The sequence below is a fragment of the Drosophila simulans genome, chromosome 3L (genome assembly GCF_016746395.2).
Source record: "Drosophila simulans strain w501 chromosome 3L, Prin_Dsim_3.1, whole genome shotgun sequence".
Taxonomy (NCBI): domain Eukaryota; kingdom Metazoa; phylum Arthropoda; class Insecta; order Diptera; family Drosophilidae; genus Drosophila; species Drosophila simulans.
In genome coordinates this window covers 2,204,755-2,224,732 of record NC_052522.2, presented here as the reverse complement: position 1 = coordinate 2,224,732, position 19,978 = coordinate 2,204,755, and the positions used below count along the sequence as shown (strand labels likewise).

The 19,978-nt window shown below is 50.9% G+C and overlaps 4 protein-coding genes across 8 annotated transcripts; 1 reads left to right on the top strand and 3 right to left on the bottom strand.

Moving 5' to 3' along the window:
• Positions 1-18: 18 nt before the first annotated feature.
• Positions 19-4,316, bottom strand: LOC6736469 (adenylyl cyclase X E). The gene is given in 12 exon segments (XM_016170672.3): positions 19-384; positions 437-640; positions 700-1,103; positions 1,155-1,423; positions 1,485-1,574; positions 1,628-1,874; positions 1,939-2,880; positions 2,934-3,064; positions 3,116-3,453; positions 3,513-3,663; positions 3,720-3,860; positions 3,916-4,316. Coding segments are annotated over 12 exon segments (3,336 nt in total). The 5' UTR covers positions 3,997-4,316; the 3' UTR covers positions 19-46.
• Positions 4,317-4,759: 443 nt separating this feature from the next.
• On the bottom strand, positions 4,760-11,127 carry LOC6736468 (adenylyl cyclase X E). 4 transcript variants are annotated; one of them, XM_039293639.2, is made up of 12 exons: positions 10,533-11,097; positions 9,978-10,415; positions 8,584-9,407; positions 8,248-8,529; positions 7,470-7,755; positions 7,229-7,404; positions 6,949-7,164; positions 6,569-6,893; positions 6,239-6,507; positions 6,084-6,178; positions 5,867-6,018; positions 4,760-5,604 (listed from the first exon to the last, which is right to left on the bottom strand). In XM_039293639.2, exons 2-12 carry the CDS (start codon positions 10,098-10,100, stop codon positions 4,864-4,866), a joined length of 3,489 nt encoding a protein of 1,162 aa, XP_039149573.1. In that variant the 5' UTR covers positions 10,101-10,415; positions 10,533-11,097; the 3' UTR covers positions 4,760-4,863. The 4 variants fall into 4 exon arrangements, with proteins under 4 accessions (XP_039149573.1, XP_016030007.1, XP_016030004.1 ...); XM_016170671.3 differs by having other exon boundaries at positions 9,978-10,229; XM_016170668.3 differs by lacking the exon at positions 4,760-5,604 and adding an exon at positions 5,669-5,808 and having other exon boundaries at positions 9,978-11,107.
• A 353-nt stretch (positions 11,128-11,480) lies between these two features.
• LOC6736467 (regulation of nuclear pre-mRNA domain-containing protein 1B) lies at positions 11,481-13,280 on the top strand. The gene is made up of 4 exons (XM_002083302.4): positions 11,481-11,761; positions 11,830-12,509; positions 12,587-12,730; positions 12,993-13,280. The coding sequence occupies exons 1-4, from the start codon at positions 11,611-11,613 to the stop codon at positions 13,143-13,145; spliced, it is 1,128 nt and encodes a 375-aa protein (XP_002083338.1). The 5' UTR covers positions 11,481-11,610; the 3' UTR covers positions 13,146-13,280.
• LOC6736461 (intraflagellar transport protein 172 homolog) lies at positions 13,243-19,372 on the bottom strand. 2 transcript variants are annotated; one of them, XM_016170665.3, is made up of 5 exons: positions 18,876-19,330; positions 18,352-18,697; positions 18,011-18,297; positions 16,914-17,957; positions 13,243-16,858 (listed from the first exon to the last, which is right to left on the bottom strand). In XM_016170665.3, exons 1-5 carry the CDS (start codon positions 18,912-18,914, stop codon positions 13,310-13,312), a joined length of 5,265 nt encoding a protein of 1,754 aa, XP_016030002.1. In that variant the 5' UTR covers positions 18,915-19,330; the 3' UTR covers positions 13,243-13,309. The 2 variants fall into 2 exon arrangements, with proteins under 2 accessions (XP_016030002.1, XP_016030001.1); XM_016170664.3 differs by having other exon boundaries at positions 18,011-18,697; positions 18,876-19,372.
• Between the last annotated feature and the right edge of the window lie 606 nt (positions 19,373-19,978).

The window sequence follows — 19,978 nt, the reverse complement described above, 5'->3', positions numbered from 1 at the left end:
TTATATGTATAACTTTGCATTGAGACCTAAGTACACCACAATATTTCTATCTTTCAGTTCTTTTTTCATCCAACCAGTGCACGGAGACTTTGCTGCCCTTGTGCGAATCGTTATCTGGGCTATGCTGTTGGAAGTGTAGATTCTCGTCCAGGTCGACAAGGTAGGTGGGCACTTGGCCCACTCCCTTCACAAAGGTCATCCCTCGATAAGTGCATCGAATGTTAAAGTCGCGCAGAACGTTCGCAGTGCTTTCGGTCACGTGAATGCCATCCATCACTCCCGTGGAAGTCATCCTGGAGGCCATGTTGACAGTGTGTCCCCAGATGTCGTAGTGCGGCTTGGAGAGTCCCACAACGCCGGCCATCGCAGGTCCATGTGCGATGCCTGAGATCGGGAGGCACGTTAGAGTCGCAGACAAAATATAGATTGAACTCACCAATCTTCAAGCTGCCAGTTAATTTGGAATCCTTCTCAAAGAAAATTCCCTTGGAACGGATATCTCGCATGATGCGGAGTAAGTTCAAAGCGAATTCAGTCATGACCAGGACTGTATTATCGTCCTCGTTCGTAGTTGCCTGTGTGGGGTGCAGATCCTTGATCATTATCTCATCATCATCCTTTGGGGCGAAGCGAACAGATCCTAGGAATGCAATTATGAGACCTTAACCGTGAATGAAATAATATTGCAAATAGGCAAACCGGATTTCTGAAGTTTATCGGACTCCCGTTTGGTGGAGACGGGAACGCTGACCGAGAAGTCCGTGTAGTGATCGACGTCCAGGCCGCAGGCCGCTAAGTATGTCCAGCCCATCACCTTGATCTTCTCGATTTTGTACCAGGCTTGGTAGTTAACCAAGAGTTCGTCGAAGTAGCAGATCATCTCGTGGAGAGCCCGCAGTCCCAACTTATCCGCCTCGTAGTTCTCGATGGTGGCGAACATCACGGCGACCTGGGAGAAGTTCTCGTAGTACAGTTGATCGCTGCGCCGACGCACCTTGAACACCTCCGCCACATGGGTGGGCAGAATGTTGGCCATGATGATCTTGATGGTTCGGGTTTTGACCTTGGTCAGCTCGTGCTTCTTCTCGAAACACATGCTCATGCTGAGTAAAGTAGGTAAGTATATGAACTAACGAACTAAACAACTAACTAACAAGTAGCTCGCCTTCAGGATGTAGTTGAGGTAGCCTTCGCGAACCACTACCAGGATGAAGAAGGCAAGCAGGTACCAGGAGTGGGCAAGGCTCGATGACACGCCTATATCGGTGGTTTGGGACCGCTCAAAGGCGAATCCGTAGTAGGCGTGGACCGTGATCACGTGGCAGCCGAGGATGGCCAGACCCACTCCCAGCTTTATGATCAGCGGAATGCCAATGATGACCAACATGAGGCTGAGCACGATGATTACTGCATAAGTCACTCCCTAGTGGGATAATGCGAACTGGATTTGAAAAAGCTGTTCGCTCCTAATTCAAGATACCAACCCAAGGCATGAAGCATAACATCTGGGGCCTCAAGTTATGCAGCTCGGAATTTATAATTTCCAGCTCGAGCCTGGCTATATCGCAGGAGAACTATGGTAGCAAATAAGTCACTTATGGAACGCAGAGGTACGAAAGCGACTCACCACTGTTTCCGACGACATTACATAAAGCAGGAACAGCACCATAATGGCCAGTGGTATCCGAACGAACACCGACTTCTCGATCAGATCGGAGGCCTTGATGATCCAACGACTCAGGAAGAAGGTGGGCTGCGTTATGGGCGAGAGTCGGCGACCACGTAGCCAAAGTTTTTTATAGGACGCCAGCAGGAGTGGCAAGAGGATGATCAGAAACAGGCCTAATAACATGGTATAGTCCATCGCTTCACTCCTGAAAACAAATAAAGCAGCAGGAACGGAGCAGATGGGCAGTCGAACTAACACTTAAAACTTACTTAACGAGTAGGTCCATAGCTATGATCGTGGCTCCAGCGAAGACCATCATCCCCAGGCTGTACTTCATTAAAAGGTCCCGCATTTTGCTAAAGGACCACTCCATCTTCCAGCTGCGGAAAGTGGTGAAGAGGTAGTACGATTCGAGATGGAATCGATACTCCTCGTTGATGTCCTCCTTAGCTATTCGGTGCATAGGCCGTCTGATCTTGCACGCCTGGACTCGGTTCACCGGCATGTGTTCCACCTCGAGGATCATGTCGCGCTGCGCCTTCACCTGGATGTCCTCGTAGTCCTCACTGAAACTGAAGCTGAAACGATAGTCGTTCAGCGGGAAATTGTCGTCCTCCAAGTCATCGGCGTCCTCGAAATTCGGAAGACGACTTCTTATCAGGTAGGTACTTAGATTAGATCGCTGCAGGAGAGGATCTAGCTTGGCCGTATCAGTACCCTTCTCAAACACGTAGTGATTGTCCAGCAGGCCCAGTGTGCGGCTAGAGATGTGCACCATTCCAGGAAGCCCGCTTGACTCCAACCGATTGGTGATGTCGACGTCCTTCGACCAAATGTCGAACTGCCACTTGGTCAGCCCAATGATCCCGGCGAGTATCTCCCCCGAGTGCACGCCGATCCGAAGGTCGATCTTCTTGTTTCGTCGCTTGCTGACTTCTCGGCTTATCTCAATCATGTCCAGAGCCTGGTTCACGCAGGCGTTGGCGTGGGTTGGAAAGTAGCTGGGAATCCCAGTGACGCAGGTGTACGAATCGCCCAGGAACTTGATGCGGGTGGCCCTGTTGTGGTTGGCAGCCAAATCGAAGCTAACGAACAACTCGTGCAAGATGGCCACAAGTTCCGAAACTTCCATGGTGGTGGTCAGACTTGTAAAGTCTACCATATCCGCTTCTAGAATAGATACTTCCGGATGGGGCTCCATAAAGAGATGTCTGTGGGCAATTAAGTGCTTTCATTCAGCTATCTTTTAATCTGTATAACTCACCGTGTTTTCGTAAAGGGAATTAAATTAGACGGATCCTCCTCGATGTGACTGGCGATGGCGTCTTGCAAGGATCTCGCCAGCGTTACCGGTATAATTGAGTCCAGTAGAGCCTTTTCCTCTTTCATAGCCAACTAAAAAAATAATATAAGGTAACTAGTACGTAGAAACTTATCTCTACTCACTTGAAACACCAAGTTCTGGTACACCACCTGGTAACGACTCAGAATTCCGCTCCTCATGTTGTACTCCTGGAATCTGGAAAGGAACATGCACAGCATGTTTAGGAAGAACAGATACGCCCCATAGGCCGTCAGCTCCCACACTTTATCCAGCGTGCTGATCTTGTCTATCAACACCATGTAGCCAAAGTAAAACAAAGAAACGGCCAGGCCCAAAAAGTAAGACCTGCCGTTTTCCACAAAGGCTATTGGAAACATCAATTAGACCAGGACAATCACAACGTGATCGTAACTTGGCACCAGGGAAAAGGGCCTGTGGTAACAGATGGGCAGTATCAAGTCTGAAATGGATGAGATCTCAGTGTGAACCTTGGATACGAGTGGCGCAGAAATTACAAACCCATCGCAGTCAGAAGCAGGGCCATCAAACAGCTGACCAAAATGGCAATGGCTTCGTACTTCTCGGCGTTGGGCTCCCTGCTGGGCATCAGAATGGATGGAGTGAGTAACATGACCGCGAAATAGGGAAGCACATTGAGAAAATCAATGTCCTGCATCGGAGGAAACCCAGTTATTTAAAGCGATGCTTTTGGTGTATTTTTCCCACCTTAACCACGCTGAACAGCAGAATCACATGGATGAGCATCAAAATTTCGATGACTATAATAAGTTGGGTCACCACGGCCACCGAAACCAGGTGACAGTGCCGATGGTAAACGCCTTCCAGACGCAACTCGCGGCACTTGTACTGCAATTGAATGGTGCTTGGACACATGGAAAGCTATTTTCGCAACTTTGCATACCCGCAGGAGTTTCCACTCGTAGCCCGGCATGTTGCCCAGCGAGCGGTAGTCCACTACATTTTCGCTGTAGGCCGGATCCATTTCGCCAGTGTATATAAGTCAAAATTGTAAACAGATTGTGTTCTTTAATAAAGTTATGACATAAAATAAACAGAGTTGTTCATTTTTTGTTACTTTTACTTTTTAGGCCGTTATAACGGTACACATTTGAAATTCAAATAAAGCGCGGGCCAAACGTATTTAAATTTCAGCAAAAACTGTTGCATACTTTTGGGCTTGGTGAGAAAAATTCGAATAATACGGTCACACTGCGCACTTTAGGCCGCGGCTACTTGCAGCCCAAAAGTATGCAATGAAATATTAAGCATCATGAACATTTTGACCAGCCACCTGCTGCAGATTTCTGTTTGCCTGGTACCAGGAAACGCAATTTCTTCGATTTTGCCCGACCAAATTGGCCGCAACTGAGACGCTTCGTGGGACATTCGTGGCTTTTGACACCAAGCAAACATAATCGATAGCAAGCTTCTGTTTGGAATCAATGGGAATCAATCACCTTCTGCGATTTCTGGTCGCCTGGTACTTAAATCGAAAAATCTCCCAATTTGCCCGACCAAATTGCCCTCAAGTGAGCACTTTTCCAGGTTTGCTGCACCAAGCGATCATAATCTGTAGAACAAGGATGCTGGGAACATCAATGCTCACCTCCTCGAGTTGCTGTTCACCTGGTATTGTAAACGGCAGTCCCCCAGTTGTGTGCTCCGATTTGATTGACTTTTGGCACAAAGCCACCCTATCTATTATTTTTGCACATAATCAACAAATTGAAAATTCAGAGTGCAACTTTAGTTCGCATTATAGTTTTTATTTTTATTTGCAACTATCCTAAGCCTATTATATATATTTATATACATGCATGCCCTAAATCTAATCTCTGGTAAATTTCAGCTAGTCTTCTTTGGTTGCCGCGGGCGGGCGATGTGGCAGGAACTGGTAATCTCTGTCGGTGCCGATGATGTAGGTGGGTATGTTGCCACGCCCCTTGACGAAGGTCATGCCACGGTAGTTGCACTGGATGTTGAACTCGCGCAGCTTCAGCGCCGTGTTCTCGGTGACCTGGATCTGGCCGGGCACGCCGGTGGAGTCCATGCGCGAGGCCATGTTCACGGGATTGCCCCAGATGTCGTAGTGGGGCTTCGAGATGCCCACCACCCCGGCCATGGCCCTGCCGTGCGAGATGCCGATCCTCAACATGCCGTAGTCGGTGCTGCCCTCGTACTCCGTCTGCATGTTCTCCGTGTTGAAGCGGCGCATGGTGCGCATCAGGTCCAGGGCGAACTCGGCCATCACGCGCACCACCTCGTTGCTGCTGCTCCCGTTGTGCGTGCTGCTGATGCGCGGCCCGCTGGTGATCACGTTGCCCTCGTACTGACCCCGCTCCAAGTCGAGGTCCAGGGCTATGTTGCTGCCGTTTCCGTACGGCACCCGCTGCACTCCGTCCGCATTGGAGCTGCGTCCTCCGTCGTAGCGGCTCCTGCGCCCGTTGGGCATGAGCGAAACGTTGCGGAACTTCATCTGCGGGGCGTTCACCTGCTCCGAACGAGAGACGTCCAGCCCGCAGGCCGCCATGTACGTCCAGTTGGCCACCTTGATCTTCTCCACGCGCAGACTCTGCGAGTACTTGTTCAACTGGAAGTGGACAAGCGGATACTTCCATTAGATTTATTTAAAATTCTTACATATTCCTTTCTATTTAGTTATGAATATGGTTAAGGCTTCCCTTCAATAGACAAGAGTGGAGTCTATCTCCAAAGAATGTCACTGCTATCTAATTGAAGACGCACTTCGTTCCATTACGATTCGATAAGATTGCTATGCTGCGTTACGAAGTGCCTAAATTTAGGTACTATTTCTAGGGGGGATTCACGGAAAATGATGCCAGACTACTCACCACATCGTCAAAGTCGCAGATAATCTCATTGAGCACGCGCAGTCCGATCTTGTCGGTGTCGAAGTTTTTGATCGAGGCGAACATCACGGCCACATTGTCGTACTCCTCGTAGTAGAGCTCGTTCTGCAGTTGGTTCGACAGATAGAAGTCGGCTGGATGGGCGGATTAGTTTGGAGTTAGTGTGGGTGGTCACCAGCTGGCCATTTGGCGAACTTACCAACATGTGTGGGCAGAATATTGGTGAGGAGCACTTTGATGGTGTCATTGGTGATCAAGGCGTCCTCCTGCTTCTTAATTAGCTGCCGTTTCCAGCTGCCAAATTAATTGTGTGTGAGTAGCGATTCTCGTAAGAGGTAAGTTCACTGTAGTTACTTGTAATCCACTTTGGCAATGAACTCCGTCTGCCGCTCCATCAGGTGGAAAATGCCGAACGTTATGATCATCAGCAGGATGTGCGAGTACTTGGCGTTGAAGTTGACATTGGTGGATGGGCTGTTGGCGTAGATGAAGTTGAACTCGGACACCACCAGCACCGCGTAGCCGATCATTATCAAAGCGGAGAAGCAGGACTTGATGATGAACGGGATCCTCGTGAAGAGAAAGGACATGCCAATTACCAGGGTCATGCAGTTGGTGAGTATCTGCAGAGAAGGTAGTTTGTGTAATTAAACTTTTCATCGCAGAATCTGGGGGCTCTCCCACCCAAGGATGAAAGCACTGCACCCGCTCGTCGTAGCTCGGCTCCAGATCCGCGTAGTCCTCGTCGCTGCTGCATCCCACCACTTGCATGATGGCCACCGCGCAGTAGGAGAAGATGATCAGGAAGTACATCACCACCCGGATGACCACGTTGCGCTGCATCTCATCCGACATGCGGAAGAAGAAGCCACTGAGCCGGCCGTTCGGCGAGGACACATCCGCATCGGACATGTACATGATCCATAGCTTCTTGTACCAGGACACGATCAGCAGCATGGTGAGCAGGATAATCGTGGTGCCATCTATGTACCAGTAGTGATAGCGAGCACTGAAGTGGACATCGAAGGTAAATAACTAGTGGACTAAGGACAGCCATCACTTACTCCTTGCTCAGCAGCTGGATGGTCAGCAGACCCATGTAGATGACCCAAGCCAAAGCAATGCTGTACTTGAGCATCACATCCGGCTCCTTCATGTACTGGAACTCCCAGTTGCGGATGCGGAAGAACAGACAGCAAGAGCTGATGTTGCGTCGAAAGGTCTCCTCTTCGATTTCGTCCTGGGTGAGCCGAGTGCTCCGCCGGAAGACTTTGGTGAGCCTGGAAAAAGGACGCCCTTTAGCATTGCAATACATTTCAGGGCTTGCTCACTGGGACTACTCACTGTATCCTGCCGATGGGCATCTTGTCCAGCTCGCGACACATCTCCAGCTTGGCCTGGTTGCGCACCTGGTTATACTGGTGGAGCGTGGAGTTGTGCATGAAGTTGGCCTTGCTGGCCTCGCTCAGCTTCTTCACCTGCCGCTCCCTCATCCTGCGACGCGGGTCATGCATGGGGGCCTACAACTTTCGGTTCGAGATAATGGTGCTGGCGAGGAACGCAGGTCCGTTCGGGGAATACTCACGCGCAGTGACTTGATAAGGAAGGTGCGAATGCCGTGCTTCTGCAGCACCGGATCCTCTCGAGCCTTCTCGGTGCCGTCCTCGAAGAAGTACTCGCCATCCAGCAGGGACAGGGTCTTCTGGCTCACATGAACTCGTCCTGTAGCTCCAGTGGCCTCCAGTCGATTGGCGATATCCACGTCCTTCGACCATATGTCAAACTGCCACTTGGCGGCTCCAATTACGCCGGAGAGGACATCTCCCGAGTGGACGCCGATTCGCATGTCGATATTCAGATGACGCTTCTCCCTAAGGGGAAAGTAAAATAAAGATAGCATGGATATAATTTTGCTTGGCACAAAAACACATAATAAATATCTATTAGCAAGCAAAGAAACGACTTTTATTGCTCAATTTATAGGGCTGCTTTTGGGTACTAGGTTTCCATTTGAATTTGTATGCCTTATCAGGTTTGGTAAAGTGGTAAAGTACGTGGGTCAATTATGACATCACGTTTATTGCAGCACGCAATTCCAGTTGAAATGGTTAAATTTGGAAAAAAGGAAGAAGGAGATACCATTTCGCTAGTTGAGTGTAAAGCAAATATATGCCGAATACTTAACAGCTCAAATTCCTTTAATTCCATTATGATAGATTCGATTGAACAGTTCCCTCCTAATCGTTATCAGTAATCACAGCATTCATCCGGCCGCATGAAATGCGCGCTATCAGTGCTGACTAATCACAACACGGCTAATGACATACATATTTTAACCACGCTTAGCATGAAACTGTACCCACCTGACATCTCGGATGTCCTTGATCATCCGCAGTCCCAGATCCACGCAGCACTTGGCGTGATCCGGATTGGGATTGGCCAGCCCAGCCACGCAGTAGTAGCAGTCGCCCAGGAATTTGATCCTCAGCACGTTGTACTCCTCGCTGGCGATGTCGAAACGCACGAAGAGATCGTGCAGAGCCTCCACTAGCTTCTTCACATCCAGGGTGGTGGTCAAGTGGGTGTAGTTGACCACATCCGCGTAGAGGACGGTGACATCATCGTGGGGCTCAATGAAGAGGGTGCTGGAGAACGGCAGGATTATTGTAATACATTTAAACTGGGATCTTCCAACTCACCCATGGTCCGGTTGTCGCCACCTCTTGAGGGTCTGGCTATCGGCACTCCTGCGCAGATCCACCTGCGACTGCTGCTGGTGCTGCTGCTTGGACCGCTCGATGCGGTTCTTCACATCCTCCTGCAGCCGATCGGCGATCTGGGCAGGCAGGATGCTCAGCAAGAGACTCCGCTCCTGATCCCTGGCATAGCGCAACAGGAGGTTCTCCTCCACATACTGCCGCCGATCGAGGAAGGTGGTGCGTAGCGCTATGTCCCTCATCAGGCGAAAGAAAATGCCCAAAAGGTTCACACAGCTCAGGTATATGGCCTCGTTCAGGATGCTGTGCATCTGGTTGTCATCCTTGGCGGTGATCACGAAGCTGTAGTTAATGATGTAGCAAAAGGTGACTGCCGATCCCAGGACAAAGGGCTGCAGCAGGTACGGCACCGGCATGAACATGTATATGGCGTACAGCGTGTACGCATCGTAGATCGGATTCAGGATGTCGTTGTGGCTGGTGGCGTGGTAGACATTCAGCCCGATGTCCATCAGGACCATCACACACACCGCCAGCCAGGAGGTGGCGTAGACCACCCAGCCGTGCTTGCTCACCAGCTCGCTGCGGAAGTTCACGCCCAGCACCACCCAGATGACCAGGCCGGAGCACATGTAGGCCACCATGTCCACGTACACGTACTTGATCTCCGGCGTGGTCAGCAGCAGCAGCGTGTGGATCACGGTCACCGCCACGTGGATGAAGATGAACAGCGACAGATAGCCGACGCGCAGGCGTCGCATGTAGAAGTCGTACGAGTCCTCCAGCTCCAGGTTGCGACATTTTCTCTGTGGGATTTCAGTGGTTCGAGGTATTTATCGAAATTGTGACATATGGACATAAGAACCGCCGCCAGAAGGTATCAAGTACATTGGTAAACGTTGTGCCTGGCTTTCATTCCAATATTAACAGTAGACTAGTTTTTACGTTACACATTTTACTTTTGCTAAACCTAAAACGACACACCTACACATTTTAAGTGCCTTTCGTACAGACTAAGATTAAGTTTGTTGCTAACGTTGTGCCATTTATACTTGTCTAACATCATTCACCTAAATAGAGACTTCCTCATCGACTGGACGCTCGAGGAAATACAATATTTCAAGTAGAAATAATTTGCATACGTTTTCAGTTCAGTAAATAAGGTTATTACTACATATGCAAAGGTGAATCACTACCTATTCACGATCTATAAAGCGCAGGAACTTTGCATTCGGTTGCAATTGGGTAAACTCAGATTTTAGTGATGGCTTATAAAGATTGGCGGCTCCACATAAAGATAAAGCTACGCGGGAATAAAACTTTCCACCACTGCAGTGCTGGATGTTTTCGACGCATCCTTCAGACGAGGCACTCACCACAAGGTACGACCACTCCCAGTTCTTCTCGTTCTGCACGGTTTGGGCCTGGCTGCTGGTCCTGGCCAGGCTGATGGGGTTGGACCGATTGTACTCGATGGCCGAGTCGAAGTAGGAGTCCATGATGGCGCCAGTTCAGCTCAGTTCCGATTGGATTGGGTGGCGATGGATTGGATGGGATCAGAGGATCAGTGTGGCGGGCTCATTTTCGGCGACAGCTATCCAAAATCAGAGGCTGGCTGGCTATCTCGCCTATTATCGGATCAAACAATTAGCGCCACAGGCAAACTGCTAGCGGCTATCAGAGTTCAGCCGCAAAGTTCCCCAATAGGCATTGAATCAGTCAATTGAGGGGCTTCGCTTATCGGAGGCACCAGAAAGAGTGAAAGAGGGAGGTGTGCGGCGAAGCTCTCCGGATTTCGGATTTCGGGGTGCGAGCTGTGCGGTTCGTATGTTTATATGTGTGTATGGTGGCGAAAACAGCAGCTAATTTAGCAATTTGTCTAATGTGCCGTTGATAGTGGTAATAGCTAATGGTCTGTAAATCACACTCACCCGCACTCGCACTCCAAATCGCAATCAAAATGGGAATGGGAATCGATCAGGCGGACTTCGTCTGCATTATCAGCTGCAATGGGCGAGAGCGAGTGTGGAGGTAAGGATCAGGGCTATATGGCTGTGTAATTTATTTACGGGCTTTGCACGTACGGCCGGGCACTTGAGGCGACCGATTTCGCACTTCACTTTCGTTGGGTAATAAATACGATAATAATTAATAAAAAATTAACACCACTTAAGCGCGTAGCGCTCCAACAAGCCAATACACGGCGGACAGGTATCACAAATTACTCTTTTGCCGCGATAAGCGCTCGCCCCGATTCGATTCTGTCCGACTTAATTGCCCGCCGGAGCTGCTATCTACACACGCGACCGACTCCAACCAACTGCTGCGACCAACTGAGGGCTCCAACGAGCCCACCACACCTGTCCAATCGCTCGCACTTGGATTCTCGATGGCTGTGTGCTGAAAGTGGAGTGCTTATCAGTGTGAAATGTGTTTGGCGGCGCTGGAGCTTGATTGATGACACAGCCGTAGGGTGCTTGCTTGTCAAGTGAAATTATTAAAAGTCTGCTCTGGATTATTGTAATTTATCAAAACTAGTTAAATAAACTATAATTCTGCTTGCTCTAACGTTCAAATTCAAATTTAAATTTTTCTGGCGCCTAGTAATGGCTCCCTCTAGCGGTTTACGTTGGAAGCTGGTATTTCCAGCCCTGGAATTTTAATTGTACGGCAACTCTGCTTTGAGGTAAATCAATTACTTTAAAAAGTATTTCTTGGAATGTATTGTATATGTATTTAGCAACCAACTTTGCACCTCTCGAGAACAAGACAGCAAATAATCAAAGAAGAGAACTTCGGTCGGAATTCCAAGAAAACTGATTTCCCGCCATAGCGAGTGTGACCAGTTGCCGTAATTTCAAGCGGCCTGCGATCTAGGCGTCTTTGGTATTTTGGTCGAATGGAGATACGCATTCCAAGCTGTTTATTTTTCAGAAACTTGCAAATATTGCAATCGTTCGACTGATTTGATAAGAATTACGGAAAAGCAGCGGAAAAGCAGCAGCAGCCATGTCGGCCTTCACGGATTCGGCGCTCCTCAAGAAGCTGGCCGAGCTAAACAGCAGCCAGCAGAGCATCCAGACGCTCTCCCTGTGGCTAATTCACCACCGCAAACACAGCGCAGCGATTGTAAGGACATGGCAGCGGGAGCTGGAGAACGGTGGGTATCCTGGCAGTTTCTGGCCATCCGGTGCAGCGCTCCCACTAATACACATGCCTCCCCAACAGTGCCGGAGCCCAAGAAGCTGACCTTCATGTACCTGGCCAACGACGTGATCCAGAACAGCAAGAAGAAGGGCCCGGAGTACGGCAAGGAGTACAGCCTTGTGCTGGGCAAGGTGTTCGCCCACATTGGCGAGAAATGCAGATCGGACAAGTTGCTTGGCAGCCTGGGAAGGATCCTGAACATCTGGCTGGAGCGGGGCGTCTACGATCCCAAGACCATTGCCGACTGGAGGTCGCGATTACACAAGGAGGCCCCTGGCAGCAGCTCCAGCAGCAATGGCAAGACCAATGGCGACAGTGAGAAGCCCGAGAAGGAGAAGGATCACGGCGCCAGCAGCAAGCCCGAGAAATCCGAGCGCCGCGAGAAGCGCAAGCACGAGGATCGCCACTCCAAGTCCAAGCGCTCGCGCCATCACGTCCAAGGCAGCAGCTCGAATTCAGCTCCTGCGGCGGAGGAAGTAGTTTCTGCGGAACCGGAGAACGGCCACACGCCACCCTACTTGCCTTTGGGCGAGCCCCCAGAGCCAGAGGAGCTCATCAGGGCCCTGACCAGCATCGAAAACTCGGCATCCAGTGATGCCGTGGTGCGCGAGCGTATCGCCAAACTGCCTCAGGAAATATCCGAGATAAGCTGCATCAGCAAGCTGGAGGATAAGGACAAGGCCAAGGAACTGGCCATACAGGTGGGGCCCAAATCCAAGTGCACTTAGATTTGGTCAAAATAATCTTGATTGGATACTATTAATCAATTTCCACTTAGGTGAACGAAGCTGTGGATCTGCTGAACGACTACAATGCTCGGTTGGCGGCGGAGATGGAGGAGCGCTCCAAGTTGGCCACCATGCTGCGAGATTTTCAAGCGGAGCAGAAGGAACTTCTCTCCCAGGCTGAGCAACGCCTCGATGTACGTTCTTCATGGTCTAGGCAATGCATGCTCCTTGGGGTTATTAGAAAAAGATCGCTATCCAAAAACTATGGGGTGTTGTTCGTCACTTAACAAATTAAATAACGGCCTCTATTTTATGTTACCTAGTCTAGTCGTTTGTCGACTATCCACATTTTGTATTAATATTTTATTTGCATTAAAAAATCCGAAGCTAATCTAATGCAGTCCCCTTTAATTGCACGTGTTGAACATCGTCGGCTAATTCTTTGTGTCTTTGCAGGAACACAAAAAGAAGCTGGCCAAGATGTTGGGTCTGCAGAAGGAGATCCACGACCACCTCTCCAACCTGCCCGACCTGACCCGACTGCCGGATGTGACTGGCGGACTGGCGCCCCTGCCCTCCGCTGGCGATCTCTTCAACGCCCTGCATTGAAGGAAACCAATTTAAGTTTACATTTATATTTGCAATTGTACCCCTAATCGCACCGCTCCCACAAATCCCCTGACTGTAATCCAAGCACACACAAGCATGACGATTTCAATATAGCATCTAATTGCAGGCAACTTACATTCTTGGACTTCTTTTTCTGTACATCTTCAGTGCATCACGTAGTTGGCTGCTCCCTGCCACTTTTCGGTGAACGAAATGATATCGGCAATTCCGCTGCCCGGTGACATCTTCAAGGCGACCGAGAACTTGCTCCATACGTCACGGTTTACCTGGTTGCTCGATCCTTGAAAGGTCACCGGTTGACGTCCTCTTACGGGGAATCCACTTAACATGCAGGGCAGATCATTGGGCCCCAAACTGGACTCGTACAAGCCACGATCATCGGTGGGCAGCTGTTGGTCCACTTGCTGATCCATGCTCACGGCGAGAACCCATTCCCGCACCTCCTCGTGGAGGCTGGGATCGTTCTTCAGGTGGATATCCTCCGGCAAGGGTACGGAACTGGGAAAATCGGTGCTAGCCAGGTCGGAGTGGTCCACCAACTGACCGGAACCCTCCTCAATGGCCTCGCACACGTCCAGATAGTGGTTGAGCATAACGAATGCCTCGGCTTCGCGACCTGCCTGGCGGAGATCCATCCCAGCTTCGTAAAAACCCTTGTCCACCGGCAGCAGATCCGTGTGGCGAAGCAGAGCCAATGATAAGCGCAGAGCCACCGGTTGAAGCGCCTGTACCTCCTTGCATGCGGCTCTGGTGGCGTAGTAGTGGGCTATTAACAGGAACTGCTCCATGCTGACTACAAATTTCGACTGGGAGTGGTCCGGAGTTGCCTTAAGAGACTGCAGCAAGCGGGAGAGGAAGTCCCTCAACTGGCGCCATGTCGTGCCTCTCTCCGTTTGCTCCTCCCTCAGGGCCAAGCAGTCCAGGGCTATCCTGGTGTATATATTAAAGTGAGCTTCGATCGGTGGCGCTCCGTAGCTCAAGTAGAGCCCCAGGGCCGTGGTGCAGTTGCCTTCACGAATAAGCTGGGCTGCATAGACGGCCACGTACTTCTGCAGCAGGGCGGGATTCAGCCCCTTGGCCTTCTCCAAGCAGCGCTGCCACTCACCCTGCTCCGCCAGAAGATCAAGGGCGGACACTATGTCTATGTCCGCCAGCTGCTCAATGTTGCCCTCGTGCTTGAGACTGGCCTTCTGCTGCTGCTCCACATAGGCCAGGAGCTGCAGGTCTGGATCGATCTCCTTGGCCAGCCGACGAGCCTTGCTCCATTGCTCCGTCTTGATGAACACGTCCACCGCCTGCTTGGGCATATCCGCCGCCAAGTAAAGCTGAGCTGCGGGTCCTATCTGCTTTATGGCCAGTAAACGCGGTCCCAACGACTGTGCCAACTCCTGGGCATCCTGACCCTCCAAAAACTGATTGCAAATCTCAGCGGCTCGTAGCAGAGCTCTTTCCAATGTGGATGCATCCTCGGCGTTGGAGGAATCAATCTGCATAAGGCACTCGGCCGCCTTGCGAAACTGCTCCTTCTTGGCAAACTCTGCAGCCTTTTGCAGATAGGATCGCGAAATGGAGGCGGCATCCTCGCCAGCTTGTGCCTGCGCCTGTCCCCGTTGAAGTTGGGCCTGAAGACGCCTGAGGTCGTTCAGTGCCGATGGATAGTGCTCCTCGGCGATGCGCAGGGCATCTTCGTAGAGGGACTCCTGCTTGTAGTGCTCTATAATCAAGTCCGGACGATGGGCCCTCAAAAGAAGAGCTTCGTAGTCCTTGTAGTTACTGGTTTCGAGGGCAGCCGAGGCTTGTCCTATCAGAACTTCTCCTACAGCATCAGGCAGATGATTTTCGGCCACATTTAGTGCCGCCTGCCAATCGCCTGCATGCTGGTACATCAAAATAGCCTCCCTGGGCTTATGGGCCTTTAGGAATTCCGCCTCCGCCGCCTCGAACTTCCCCTCATCCTCCAACGACATTGCGATCTTCAGGTGCACCTCATCCGTAGGCTTCCCAGCGAACTTGCACAGCTCCATGGCGAATTCGAATTGTCCGGAATCACAGGCGAATCCCACTGCTGTGTCCAGCAGACCCAGTTTGCTCAGCAATCTCACTGCACCCTCTGTGGGCATGGACTTGGCCCACATGTAGGCCACCTGCTGACTGGCTCCCTCGGTACCCTTCATCTTGGCCACCCTGTAGCCATCCTCCCAGCGACCCGAGGAGCAGTACATGTGCACGGCGGACTTCCAGTCCCCGGAGGCTACGAAATGCATCTCGGCGTTCTTCAGTTTACCACGGGATTCCAGTTGGCGAGCCAAATGCAAGTGGGTGCTATCCAACAGATCCTTGTGATAACGCTCCACCAAGCGGATCATGGAGTCGTACAATTCCCGCCGCTTGTACATAGCTATGGCCAGGTCGGGCTCGTTGACCGCTATCAGGACCTTCTCCGCATCCCTAAACTTGCCCTGCTCCTCCAGCGTTCCAGCCAGTTGAACGAAGAGGTCACGAACTTGCTCCGCCTTAAGGTATTTCTCGCCAATCACATAGGCCCGCTCCCATTTGCCATGACGATTGAGAAGCTCTATAGCATCCTTGTGCAGATTGGCCCGCACCAACATATCCTCTGCTCCATCTAGATCTCCTGCGAAGGCCAGATGCTTGGCTAGATCCACAGCATACCGCTGTATTAGCTCCGGTTCATCCAGGACCTTGGCTATCTGGACTGCCTTGCGCCATTGCTTCGCGCCCACTGCGGCTTCCAAGGCCTTTTGCGTGGCTCCCGCCTCGATGTAGTGGTTAATTGAGGCATCCAGTTGCTTGCGGCTCACCAACCAGTCGCCCCACTCCTCCTCCAGCGCCGTCACCTCCTGCGGGGCCACCACTCGTCCTATTTCTAATGCTCTGGCATATGCTCCGCCCTTCCTATAAAGAGCTAGTGCCGCTTCGGGCCGGGATAGCCGGTGGGCTATGTCTCCAGCCAGTTCGTAGAGCTCGGAGCGAACCAGTCCCTCAGTTACCTGCAGCATTACCTGCTCATCCTGCAGGATGTGCGGTGTCTTCAGAGCCAAACGAGCAGCCCTTGCCGGTTTGTTGGCCTTCATGTACAGGGACATCGCCTGCTGGAGATCACCTTGCTCCTCGAGCACCTGACCAGCCTTCTCCTGCTGCTCGCTACTCAGCAAGTAGTCCATGTGCTGTTGCTTCAGCTCGGAGATCCTGTTATATCCACGCCTCTCGGCCAAAGCCACTGCCTCATCCCACATGCCCAGCTGTTGGTACATCTTCAGAGCTGACTCTATGTCACCTTGCTCCAGATATATCCGCTCGGCAGTGCGCAAGTCCGAACCGAGCAGAGCCATCTTGGCGCGGACTTCCGGGCAGAGGATGCCAGGAGAGCCAGAGGATTCCTCGAACTCATCCGCCTGCTGGATCATTCCAGCCAGGTAGTACGCTTTTGATACGTTACCCAAAGCAGCATAGCAGCGCTGGGCCACTCGAAGGTTTCCATCTTCCAAGGAGATTAAAGCCAGATTGTGCCACATGGCTTTTGCGGCCGGTTTGTCACCCAGGGACTCCAGGAAGTGCACGGCTCTTCCGAAATCACTGTCGTTTACGGCGGTGCCAAACTCCACCAGTCCTTCATCCAGCTGGTAGTTGTGCTCGCTGGGTCCGTCTTGGGAGCGAACCACTGTGCGACCCTGTGGTTCGAGAAGTATATATTGAAGGATCAGAAGTATCTGCTGCATTACTTACATTTTCACGGAGAACCTCGATGGCTTCACCTCGCACGCTCTGCATGGTCACATGCTCCGGAAGATCAATGTTGTACCAGATGGCCAGGTTTGAGTTGCTCTGGGCCACCACAACATCGCTCTGGGGGACCCACTGGACAAACGATATGTTGCTGAGCAAGGTCTGCTTTTTGCCAGTGTAATTATCGACTAGGATCAAGCGCAGTTTCTTATCGCGGAACAGGAGCTTATGGGCAGTCTCACTTAGTTCCAGCCAGTCGATCTTGGTCTCATGACTGATCTGTCCACTGGTCATCCTACTAACCAGATCCACCACACATATGGTCTTGGCATCCAGGAGGAAGGCCAGTTTCTTGTTTTCCTTTGCATTTCCTCGCTCATTCAGACGCACGGAGATCACGTGGGGATTTACGAATTCCGTGCGTACAGATCCCAGGATGGAGTTCTCACCGTACTCCACCAAGCTCAATTCGCCCACATTGAAGATCAGGCAAACGGTGGGGTTCTCAAAGTAGAAGCGTTCATGGTGACCAGAGGCAGTCCAGGGAACCTCACTGCTCAAATTTCTGGTCAAATCACAAAGGATAAGGGACTCCTCCGTTCGGGCCACCAGGTAATTATCCCGACCCATAATCCTAACGTCATCGATCTCCAGACCCAGCTGCGATTCAATTGTGAGCGCTTGCGAGGGCTCTGTCAAGGATCTCACCAAGAGCTGACTGGGCGCCACGAAGATCAGCTCGAACTTGTCCTGCCACACGGTGCGTCGAAGTACGGACTCAAAGAGGAGCACTGCTCCACTCACGGATCCCAGGGCGAGTCGGGCGCCATCTCTTCGCCAAAGGAGGCTGCTCAGCGTGTACAAGCAGGCCACCTCCTTGGTTGCGCTCTCGCTCCAAGCTCCTTGTCGAGGACTCCACGCGAAGATGCGAATCCTGTCGAAGCTTCCAAAGGCCACCGCCTGTCCATTCGGACTACAGGCGGCCACCGTGAACTCCCGTTCGCCTTCCGTCCGGGAATGATCAAAGGTGCGTAGTTGACGACCCTGGAAGTGGTGGCTTAAGAAATCTCCAGACTACTATATCGTTAAGCACATACCATGCTGTCATAGAACACTATTCTCTGATCACAGCCACCGGCACAGAAGCCACCCTGTGGCCAGGCTAAGGCAAACGGTGGAACTGGATGTTGCACTACTCTGCCCAGCGGTTCGGTGGCCTCATCCGTCATGAAGTAGCGAATGATGGTTCCATCGTTGTGGCCGCTCAGGAAACCAGTTCCCTTGGTATTGGCCGCCAGGGAAATGCAGATGCTGTCGCCGCCGTAGAGACTCTGCGATTTATTGTTCTTGCTGTGCAGGGCACGCACTTTGCCGTCCTCGAGTCCTGTGGTAAACACCTGATGAAATATGTTCATTGGATTTGGAAACGGTGATTTACCTGCTATTATGGATCCCGAGGTGAGCCAAATCAGAGCAGTCACTGCACTGGCCTGAGGGAACTTGTTGCATATCACCTTCTTGTCGTTCCAAGACTCCCCCAACTTGTACACATAGACGATGCTGTCGCTCTGGCCAACCGCCAGTTTGGTGGAGTCCGGACTGAAGGCCAGTCCCCGGATGACATAGGAGTTCTTGCCATTCGCAGGATTCGCTGGCTTGGTGCTGAACTTATCGCGTCTTTCGCCTGCATCATCGTAGAGTAGAATATGGCGATCTGCGGTGGCTATAGCCAACTTCTGCTGATTGGGTGACCAGGCTAGTCCTGCTATTCGTTGGATTTGCTCCTGGAAAAGAAAGTAGTTTTGATAGTTATATAGAAAGCTACAAAGCTACTCTATGCGATTTCCAAAGATTTGTTGCATACAATGATGAAACAGAAGGAATCAAACTTAAAAATCTGATTTAATTTTTGAATGATATAATCCCAAATATTGAATATTTTCAACTTTTTCAACTGATTACCTGGCCCTCCAGCAATGTTCGCAGATATTTCAACTGCATTTCATCAAGTTATTTCTTCAGCTTTCAAGTACTTTTCTTAAAATAATAAATCGAACACGAATTTGTTAATTTTCCGACGCAGTATTTGCCGTTGTTGTGGTCCGAGTCAGTTGTTGTGGCAACCGGGAGCTTGGCAACCTCCTCTGCCACCCACTTCCATTTCCACTTCCACCCCTTTGTGGTGTCGTGTGCTGTGGTGTTGTCTATTTTCTTGGCGCTTCCGCTTTGCGCTGCCATTCTAAATAAATGGCCTTTGTTTTGAGATGCAGCAGGTGCCGGGGCTGCCACAGGATGGGCCAGGATGTGCCTCTGCGGCGCTCTTGGGGGTGGGTGGCCTTCCCCACCCACTGGCACGAAGCTGTTGCTTGCTCTACAGACAGCGCAGTCCTCTGTGAGTTGTCCTAGTCCTTTCGACGAGCAGCGGAGAGTCCTCTGTCCACGGCGCACACTCTGCGGAGAGAGCGACTCGCAGGTGAGAGGCCAATTCATACAGGTGTGCTGTGTGGCGAGAGCGCATGACCTTGGGGGTGGGTTTGGGGGGAGGCTAGGTCCTGTCTGGTCTAAATCAGCCCTCTATCGGAATTCTTTCAAAACATGTAGGATAACCATAAAGTATAACAGTCTTATGGGAAAAGCAATCCGATTCTATAATTATTGTTGAATATGTTTCCTTACTGTATCAATACTAGATATATTACAGATATATTTTTATTATAATTATTTTTCTTACAATTTGATTCTGCTCAGGGCACCATTTCTAGCATTTCAGCTTATGTGTAACCATATCCTGCCTAGATTAACTGCTTGCTTGCTATAGTACCACTTACATGCACTGCTTTCGCATGATGCATTTCGTTTGCAGTGAACTGCTTCTAGTTTTACGCCACACTGCTTTCACCCCCTTTTGAAGGACTATTTTCGGAGTGCTATATGAACTTTCACCACCATTTCCCCAGCAGGACTCTCACCAAGCGAATACTCTCGTGGTTCTCACTGTTCGCTCACGCTCTCTTCGGCTTAGTTCGGCTTTCGTCCTGTCGGCTACTCTCGTGAATCTCTCGCTT

Bases quoted from the DNA above. Each gene is read 5' to 3' on its own strand.
- LOC6736468 (XM_039293639.2), bottom strand. From the start codon at position 10,100: ATGGACTCCTACTTCGACTCGGCCATCGAGTACAATCGGTCCAACCCC. The intron at 6,179-6,238 runs GTAACTACAGTG...TTAATTTGGCAG, and splicing joins ATTGCCAAAGTGGATTACAA to CTGGAAACGGCAGCTAATTA. The intron at 5,605-5,866 runs GTGAGTAGTCTG...GTCCACTTCCAG, and splicing joins TCTGCGACTTTGACGATGTG to TTGAACAAGTACTCGCAGAG.
- LOC6736467 (XM_002083302.4), top strand. From the start codon at position 11,611: ATGTCGGCCTTCACGGATTCGGCGCTCCTCAAGAAGCTGGCCGAGCTA. The intron at 12,510-12,586 runs GTGGGGCCCAAA...ATTTCCACTTAG, and splicing joins CCAAGGAACTGGCCATACAG to GTGAACGAAGCTGTGGATCT. The intron at 12,731-12,992 runs GTACGTTCTTCA...GTGTCTTTGCAG, and splicing joins AGGCTGAGCAACGCCTCGAT to GAACACAAAAAGAAGCTGGC.
- LOC6736461 (XM_016170664.3), bottom strand. From the start codon at position 18,914: ATGCAGTTGAAATATCTGCGAACATTGCTGGAGGGCCAG. The intron at 18,698-18,875 runs GTAATCAGTTGA...TTTCTTTTCCAG, and splicing joins GAACATTGCTGGAGGGCCAG to GAGCAAATCCAACGAATAGC. The intron at 16,859-16,913 runs GTAAGTAATGCA...CTCGAACCACAG, and splicing joins TCGAGGTTCTCCGTGAAAAT to GGTCGCACAGTGGTTCGCTC.